General features: G+C 37.7%; 1 protein-coding gene across 1 annotated transcript; it reads left to right on the top strand.

Moving 5' to 3' along the window:
- Positions 1–27: 27 nt before the first annotated feature.
- On the top strand, positions 28–9533 carry LOC125063304 (sideroflexin-1-3). Its single transcript, XM_047669703.1, has 9 exons — positions 28–210; positions 2369–2516; positions 2705–2859; positions 2925–3042; positions 3112–3187; positions 8268–8353; positions 8480–8607; positions 8683–8867; positions 8935–9533. Exons 2-9 carry the CDS (start codon positions 2371–2373, stop codon positions 8992–8994), a joined length of 954 nt encoding a protein of 317 aa, XP_047525659.1. The 5' UTR covers positions 28–210; positions 2369–2370; the 3' UTR covers positions 8995–9533.
- The last annotated feature ends 390 nt before the right edge of the window (positions 9534–9923 follow it).

The raw sequence follows: 9923 nt of genomic DNA on the forward strand, positions 1-9923 counted from the left end.
CCTTTAATCTCTATGAAAAGCATATTGATTTTATGTCATTTTTGGAGGTCTTGTGACGGCGCAACATTTAAACTTCAAGATTGTGATAAATTTTACGGAGTGTAGTGAAAAGATAAAAATGTTTATAACAGCTTTAACATAACATTTATTTACAAATAAATTATATAATATTCGGAAAATTTTAAATTCTAAGTATCTAATAATATAAAAGTAAGTATTTTTTTATTATATATTAATTTACGGAATTTATTAGAGAAACATTTTAAAGCAAAAAGGACCAACCCTTTTTATCAGAAAATATGAAATCAATTATTTATTAATGTTCGTTCGGTTCATTATTGAGGTATTTGTAAAAGTTTAGTGCTGTAGTTTTTATTGATTTAATTGATGAATGAAAAAATCTAGTTTATAATACTTGAGCCGTGTCGATAAGAGGGCACGCCAGGTCACACCTCATTTGATAACAGCTATAGATATTACGATTCTAGGATATAATATATTACTAAATATTACGATATGGCTTTTGGGCCACTCTGCGAGTATGAAGAAAACTTAAAATTTAGTCATTTCTCTACTGATAGTTTAGAGACAGAAATATAATTAATCGTAATCGTTTTTAAGCAAGGCCAGTAAAAATAAATATTGATTTATGTGAACAATCCCCGCTCTTTTCGTTACTCTTACGAATCATGATATATCATACCAATTATTACTATTGGTTATATTTTTTCAATCTTGTAAATCTTATATCCGGATATCTTTAGCAGCAGGTGGAGCTTTTTCTTAAGCCTTTTTCTAATGCCTGTCCCGGCTCGGCTCGGCTCAATTTTTTTGCTATATTTATTTTGGAATTGATATAGTCAATGTTACTCAGGCATAATTTGGTGCAGATTATGCATTTTAGGCATTGTATTATAGCTATAATATAGTGGTGACATCCGTTGACCAAACTAAACATATTTAAAAAGGTAATGAGAGAAATATTATTAATTTGAATACTGTACGCAAGATAAATAATAAATGTTATGGGTGATATTAGGGTGAAAGCTCATAGTGCAAAAGGGTTGTGGCAAGTGTCCCATGGACAGACGGTTCAATAATTAATCGTACACGGTAATGATTAACTTTATTTTGTTAACGTTGAAAATTCCACTAATGATATTTCATTTTAAGAGCATTGATTGATTTCGTTAATTTATTCATAAATAACAATGACTTACGCACAATAATTAGCAAATTGATTACGTTGGAAGGTAATTATTCTCTTCGTACGCATTCATATACGCTTTTCCATTTTAATTATCGATCTACAACCACTTAAAATATGTCGTATAATATGACGAAATTCGGTATATGTAAAGAGAGAAAGATATAAATATATTAATTAATGTGAATTTTTAAAACCTTGAAGCCTATACATAATGTTACTATTATTATTTAAACTAGCATTCTGGTAATATGTTAACTACTGCAGTAATCATTAGGATTTGTTGATGTTCGTATGTTTACTAATAATAATGAAATTATTATTAAAATATACTCCGTTTTCCGAAGTGGCAATTGTTTAAAGTAGAGGATTTCCAATTCGCCGCAATCTTTAATGTGTGTTTATCGATTACTTAAACGGCCAGAGGGTCATTTACGCGTCTTAACAAACGCGATGTTCTATATAAAGTATTGTTCATCCTGACGGAAGCATTAAACGTTTAATTGACGTTTTTTGTCATACATTATCTTATAGATTACTGGTTCTTGACAAAGTGAGCAATTGCCTTTTATAAAGGTGAAGACTACACACAAAAAGCGTTAAGAAAAGGGAATGCCTGATTAGAACTGGTGAAAGCATCTATTGCTGATTAGAATCGTCAATATCAATGAATTATATCATACAAAATATTATCTGTCGTATTTTGTTTGGTTTCTTAGATTATTTTAATTAAGCTATATATTTCTATGATAACAATAATGATATCAAATCAGAAATCAATCTTATCGCGCCTACAAAGTGTAGCTAAAGTTGCATCAAATACATATTACATTGCAGCTTATGATTAGTATCTGTAGTGACATCTCGAATAAGTACCTACGTCAATATAGAAGAATAGTGCCGTTTACAAATACGAGATCCCGATATCGGGCACGAGGGCTCTCGAGCAGCCCCGTCAGCTTTTTAATCGGACGAGGTTCCTCTTGGTTGGGGAACATTATACACGTCCATGCTCCATGTGTCGTGTATTGGTGGAAATATAGTTGACGATTAAACTGACGAAATAGATTGGGAATACCTATTTGTACTATGGTTATTTTAGTTTCACATATCCTGCTGATAGTTGACATCCCCTTTTTAAACTTTAAATAATGTGTACAGAAATGAGCATCGATTTAAGCCAGCCCCGCTACGACCAAAGCTCGTATGCGGGACGAGCCAAACATTTCCTGCTTCTCACCAACCCCCTGAACGCTTTCGCCTCCACGGAGCAGCTCGATGAGGCGAAAAAGGTGGTTACAGAATTTAAGTGAGTATATTGCATATTATTATCAACGCAGCAAAAAATAAAAAGTTTTAAACAAGTGATCCAGCTAGATGAATAGCGTTAGCGCCCAGGTTTTGTGATACCCGGTCGTTACATCGGGTCGGGCTGCGTCCCCCTCTTAAAATTAAATAAATATTCAATATTAATCAGCTATTGGTCGTTTATATAAGGCGAAGTCGACGAATGCCAGCCGGTTACGACTTGGACAAGTTGTGGGCGGCCAAGTACTTGTACGACAGCGCGTATCACCCCGACACCGGCGAGAAAATGTTCGTCCTCGGCAGAATGGCCGCTCAGGCGCCGATGAACACTATCATCACCGGGTGTACGTATAACAATTCCATCGTAGAAGGATAGCCGATGATAAATAATAAGAAGGGATTGTTGCAGGTATGATTACGTTTTACAAGACGACTGCCGCGATCGCGTTCTGGCAATGGGTCAATCAAACCTTTAATGCGCTCGTCAATTACACGAACCGAGGAGGAGATGCGCCCATGAGCATGACGTGAGTCTATATTCGTTAACGTTCACCCGTTGAACATGAAACGAAATGCTGTCGGAGTTGACTTTGCAGGCACCTGCTGGGCTCTTACTGCGCAGCGTGCGGAGGAGCCCTCGGCACGGCTCTCTACCTCAACAGCAAAGTCAAGGTACGATAAATAGACATACATTCGTTAATTGGTCTTGAATAATTCTACATTCTTCGTAATCCCCGCCATAGACTATAGAACGAATTGATATGCTGATTGTGAAGAACACGCCGATGAAATTATACCTTGAAATTGACGCAAAGAACTTGTTATCTTATCAAACAATATATCGTGAACGTCACGAGAGGTGTGTCAATAAACAAAATAATCGCCTCGGCTGACGTCATAATATTACCAGTCTCAATATAATTCCAACTTATACTTTGGAATACTAAAACTTGAAGTAACAATAAAATAATTGATAAGTTAATTTCCTTTCTATTGTGATGTGAGTTAGAAATGTAAACATGAGCCGATAATTAAGTGCCTTCCGGCCAGATAATGATTGATTACTCGGTTAATTAACTATAATTAATCAGACCTTTTTGAACGATTATGGTTAGTATCAATGTGGGTGTTGTCAACGAAAAAGATAATAAAGAATGGTAAGCCCTGAAACGTGATAACAGCATTAGAGGTGTATTGTCGACTGTGAGTGCACACTTTGCGTTTCTAATGAAGTAAATAAATAGTTCCGATATGAAATATTCTGTATGTACGAGCCAAGGCTGTACATTTTACTCGCTCAGGCTTCCTTATTTTATAAGCTTAATTATTCCCTATGCAAGTACGTGCCAGGGCTAGTACATTCCGATCATCTACAACCGTGATGTTTTTATAAGTACGTGCCAGGGCTCGTACATTTCAAGCATCCGCGAGCGTGATGTTTTTATTATGTAAGTACGTGTCCTGGCTGTACAGTTTGATCACTTATAAGCATGACGATTTCCTACATCGTCGGAGTCACGCCCCGAGAGTATAGCCCGACGCAGGCACTCTCTTCGACTGTTACTATGCAGTCATTCGTAATTAACTAAATCATAGGAGTATCACCCCGGGAGCATAGCCAGACGTAGGCACTCTCTCTGTTTGTTAGATTGCAATTAACATAATAGTTATTATTTCGCTCATAGTCTATTGTATAACGCGAGTGATAAATATAGAGTAAGTTCAATTTATTCTATTATTTCGAACCCCTGATGACCCAGGAACCGTACATTTTGGTCCTTCGAGCTATCCGGGAATAGCGGGTCTTTCGCGTACAGTTGATCGCGTTCGCGTTTTTCTCCGTCATCCTGAAGATCGGCGCCGTGGAAAAACATCCCACTGCTGGTTTGTTGGGTCGTCAAGCAAGTAAGAAAATATCATCCGCATCAATAGAAAAGAGGAGAGCAAGGAGAAGGAGGATCCATAGCGGTCGAAAAGGGAGGTAAGCGACAGGAAGTCCGCTCCCAGCATTCTCAAGGACCCACAGCGGTCAGATAGGGAGGCAAGCGACAGTGAGTCCGCTCCCAATATTTTCAAGAACCCACAGCGGTCAGATAGGGAGGCAAGCGACAGTAAGTCCGCTCCCAGCATTTTTAAGGACCCACAGCGGTCAAAAAGTATATCAGCGTCCTTTCAACCTAGAAGAAGTCAACGGACGTCAATCTTCAGCATACGGAGGCATCTACAGTAAGTCCTTTCCATTTGTTTTGAGCACTATATTTCTGAGAATTATCTCATTTGTGAGCATAAATTTACTAAGAATGATCTGAAGCATTCATTGAGCATTTTATCACGTATAAGCATTTAAGAATTTATAATGCAATATTTACAAAGCGTTTAGTTAATTATTATATTAAGCATAATGGAGAATTTATTCCAAGCTTCGTTTACCGACGGTCTGAAAACCATCAGGCATTCAAGAAAAACCGAAGAGTTGCTTCGCAAACAAGCAGCTTTATTCAGGTGGTCTGATAGGATGTTGGAACTGTCTAATGTACACTCGGCATCCGACAAATATGATCTCGAGGGAGTGTTAGAAGACATAAAGTTACAGTGGGATATGATTTTTAAAACCCATATCGAAATAGATGCTGATCTTCAAGGATCCTACTCGGAGTATCAAAATAAATATTACGAGAAGAAAGCTATATATAGGCGCCTAAAGAGAAAGATATATCTCAAATTACGTTCTCTAGAAACGCATATGGATTCACCGGTACTTTATTCGGAAAATTCATTATTATATGCCTTGGAAACAGCTAATAATCAAACCCGGGAATATTTAAATACAAAAAAACAGCGACCTTCATCAAATTTTAGCATCAGCAAAAATTCGCTGTCAACGCATTTCGATATACAAGGTCAAGGAAATGCAAATATAACAAAAAGTTGTCAATTATGCAACTTATCTAACCATGACTTGTTTAATTGTCATTCATTTTTAGCAAAAGATTTTAATGAAAGGGTTGATACAATTTTAAGATTGCAGCTGTGCACAAATTGTTTTCTTATGCATGAAGTGGAAGTTTGCGTTTCGCAAAAAAGATGCCAGATATGTTCCCAAAAACATAATACGTTATTGCATCAGGCATTATTTAATTCAAATTTAAATTGTAATTCTACGCAAGGAGAGCAATCATTTCAATATAAATCGGATATGAAAAACTCTTCGTCTTCGGCAATGGTGGAAGGTTTAGCAGAAAGTGGTAACAATCACAGTATACAGCAGATACCATGAGGCATAGCAATGATGCCAATACAGAAAACCACTGATGTGCAGCAGGAAACATCGATAGTGGCATTGGCGGAAGCAGTGGCAGCCAGTCTTGGAATAGACTCCAAAGAGCCCACCCGGTACTGGACTCCGATAGGTCTTAATCACAGTATACATGCAGATAATTATCAAGGCGGAGAATTATCCAAATTGGCAGAAAGCGTAGCACAGTCGTTAACTGACTACAGCAAGGAGCAACATAGCACAGAAGAAAAAGAAAGTTTGTCTCAGTCCATTTCTTATAAGAAGAATAAAAACTTAAATAGCAGCTTAGTATTGTCTAAGCCTTTGTTAGAAGCACCGATTCAATTGTATACGGAACCCTATTTGCAACACAACTTAACACAAGGGTCCGACGTAGTTGTAAGAAACAAAGGCATTATAACTAGAAAGAGTTATGGCAAATTTTCGCATGGATCAGAAAAGGTTACACGCAAATTAAATGGTTTGCCTATCAACAAAGGCAAGAAAAATAAGCAAAAAACATTCGTGAAAAAGCAGAAATTTCAACGAATAAAAAAAGGAGTTAAGAATAGAAAGGAATTTACAGGAAGGTCAAAAGGAAAGTTCAGAAAGAAAGGTAATATCTTTCGTAAAAGGGGAAGATTGCGAAACGTTATCGTTCCGCAATATAGCAGGCTCACCGATACAAGATTTCATAAAAGTAACATACAGCAAACTTATTCGGTTATGCAATCCTATGAGTCAAATATGAGTAATCAGAGGAAGAGAAAGAAAAGCACCATATATAAAATAATACTTAAAATTCCTTTAAGCATACAAACCAGAGACTATGTTTCGTATGTTCAGTTCCATTTATGTATAACATACATTGTCGAAACTTTACATTAAATACTGAGGGAAAGTTATTATTATACATACATCAATTTACATAAATCATTTTAAACGTGAAAAACGATTAATAATATAATATCATAAACAATGAATGGAATGCCAGTTCAGCAAAATATCATATGTTAGCAAGTGGAATGACCTACTGTGAAAGACGTCAACTACAATGAATAATATTATGCAAGATATCAAATTACGGTTGCACTTTATAACAATTATATTTAACCTAAGTCGTGGTTGCATTCACCAAACCTGTAATATATTTTGTATGCTCATGATAGTTCTCAGAATGTGCTCAAGAAAGGTAGTGGATAGGATATTATAATCATCTAAAAAGATCAGGAGACGTCACGGAGCAGTAGGTGTAGCAGCGGCAGAATCAGCAGCCGGTCTCGCAGTGGCCTCAGGAGAAGCCATCCGGGACCGGACACCGGTTAGGAAGTGCAAGGGCCCATGAGCTGTGGGTCCTAGTGTTAGTGATAGTGCTGTGATTAAAGTGTTAGCATAAACCTAGAGACTGTTAAGCATATAATGAAATCATCTTGTAAAGCACTACATATTCATCTTGCACTTTTGCCTGGGGGAGTATGTACGAGCCAAGGCTGTACATTTTGCTCTTTTGCCTGGGGGAGTATGTACGAGCCAAGGCTGTACATTTTACTCGCTCAGGCTTCCTTATTTTATAAGCTTAATTATTCCCTATGCAAGTACGTGCCAGGGCTAGTACATTCCGATCATCTACAACCGTGATGTTTTTATAAGTACGTGCCAGGGCTCGTACATTTCAAGCATCCGCGAGCGTGATGTTTTTATTATGTAAGTACGTGTCCTGGCTGTACAGTTTGATCACTTATAAGCATGACGATTTCCTACATCGTCGGAGTCACGCCCCGAGAGTATAGCCCGACGCAGGCACTCTCTTCGACTGTTACTATGCAGTCATTCGTAATTAACTAAATCATAGGAGTATCACCCCGGGAGCATAGCCAGACGTAGGCACTCTCTCTGTTTGTTAGATTGCAATTAACATAATAGTTATTATTTCGCTCATAGTCTATTGTATAACGCGAGTGATAAATATAGAGTAAGTTCAATTTATTCTATTATTTCGAACCCCTGATGACCCAGGAACCGTACACTGAAAATAGCACAAAGACAACGTGTTTCCAAATGTTTAACGTAGGATCGCAAGGCTAATGCGCAACTGTAGTCTGATTTAATTATTTGCCGGCTTTGTCTAGTGCTCTTTATGCTCGGAAGGCCTTAAAGACATAGAGCATAGAGCAGCTCAAAACACACAACAGCTTTATCTAATATACTAAGGTAATAACACATTAATAACCTCATCTATTCATGTCATCGTCGGCTATCTGTGCATTCGACACATCTTCGATTATTGTGTCTAAGACATGCCGCTTTTCTCCCCTTTTCACTCTATTGCGTGTTCGCAATCTATTATGTGTAAAACGAATTCGATATGACTCCAAATATAAAATGAAAATGATGCAGCCACAACGTCTCATAACCCAAACCCCAAAACAGTTCAGTTGTAACAAAGTAGTGACATAATAATATCAATAACCCTAGAACATGAGCCCGATCTACTCTCGCCTCGTGCCGTTCGCTGCTGTTTGCGGCGCCAACTTCATCAACATTCCTATGATGAGGAGCGGGTAAGAAATTTTTAAATCAATTATTATCACGTTTCGGATATTCTCCCGAGTTGTTTCTCTCACTGATAATAACTATTAAGATGTGTGAGGGAGGTTTTCGTGGTTAATTTGTGATTATGCCACCAGGGAGTTAATGAACGGCACCCCGGTGTTCACGCCGGACGGTAAGAGAGTCGGGGAATCGAAGGCCGCGGCGCGGTACGGCATAAGTCTGGTCATCGTTTCCAGGATCTTCATGGCTCTGCCCGGAATGAGTGAGTGTTAATTTCCTCGGCCGACCTAATCCGATCCGATAGGGGCGGTGGTGTAATTCGGAAATTTTCTTCCAGCGGTGACCCCCATGATAACAAACATCGCGACGCAGAGGGGCCTCTTCTGCCATTACCCCAAGGCGGTGATTCCGTTCCAGTTGTTCCTGGTGGGTTTGTGCGTGACCTTCGCGACTCCGCTCTGCTGTGCGATCTTTGACCAACGCGCTTCCCTCGCCGTCGACAGCCTCGATACAGAGCTTAAGGTGAGACTTCAGCGATAGATGCACAATTTACACTTGAGACATGCCATTGATTAACGTTTATTTTCAGGATACCGTAAAAAAGAATTACCCCAACGTAAAGCACGTCTTCTTCAATAAGGGCCTGTAAACTCCGTCCGTTCTCCGTTGCCCATCGGCCCATCCGAGAGGAGCGTGCCGTTTGCCGTGCCGCCAAAAGCAAACTTCAAAGACGTCATTCCAAAAAAAATATATTTGTTTAAATTTAATTTTTACATTCTACACAAAGTTTTTAAAGATTTTTTTAATATTTTTGCGTTATATTAATTTTAGCTCAACGTGTTAGGTTGTGATATATTTTGTTATTGTGATCTGATAATAATAGGATTAGAAATTGTTAGTTTATTATATCCGCCCTACCGGTTCAGACATCGGCCAGAAGTTTTTCAGATTACTTGTTCGCAAGGGCTCACCCTTGCCGCAAACTATAAACTATACCTCAATGACAGCAAATTTCTCATTCTCTTTTCCCAACAATAATTGTAATAAGGAATAAGGATTTACTTAACAATTTGTTGACATTGCTTTAAAAGATAATTTGTGAACGGGCAAAAGTTCCAAGGACGACAATAATTTTAAATTGTAAGTAGAATAATTGTAATGTGAACAATTAAAATTTTGTTTAAAACAGAGATGAGTTTCTTTATATATAGAAGTGGTGAAACGAAACTTAAACAATAAATCTCTCTCGACACCTTTTTCTAAAACGCAGATCAATCAATGCATCAGCCGCTCATCCCCCTATTTTAACTAATTATGAAATATTTGTTGTAAAACCTCTGCTGCTTAATAAAACCTGTAAAATAGTTGTAGAGAAAAGTAAAGGAAGTTAAAGATACGTTACCTAATGATATGGGCTATATTGTATAAGATATTATTAAGAAAATCAAACGCAGAAGAAAATAATAGTATGTCGATAAATTTCGATGCTACTTCAGATACTAGGTCCCTACTCTTAAGAAAGTACAAAATTGCTCGGTCGTGGAAGTAATAGCACAAAATGGTATCATAATTGTATGT

This window comes from Pieris napi, chromosome 3 (genome assembly GCF_905475465.1).
Source record: "Pieris napi chromosome 3, ilPieNapi1.2, whole genome shotgun sequence".
Taxonomy (NCBI): Eukaryota; Metazoa; Arthropoda; class Insecta; order Lepidoptera; family Pieridae; genus Pieris; species Pieris napi.

Bases quoted from the DNA above. Each gene is read 5' to 3' on its own strand.
- LOC125063304 (XM_047669703.1), top strand. From the start codon at position 2,371: ATGAGCATCGATTTAAGCCAGCCCCGCTACGACCAAAGCTCGTATGCG. The intron at 8,354-8,479 runs GTAAGAAATTTT...TTATGCCACCAG, and splicing joins ATTCCTATGATGAGGAGCGG to GGAGTTAATGAACGGCACCC. The intron at 8,868-8,934 runs GTGAGACTTCAG...GTTTATTTTCAG, and splicing joins GCCTCGATACAGAGCTTAAG to GATACCGTAAAAAAGAATTA.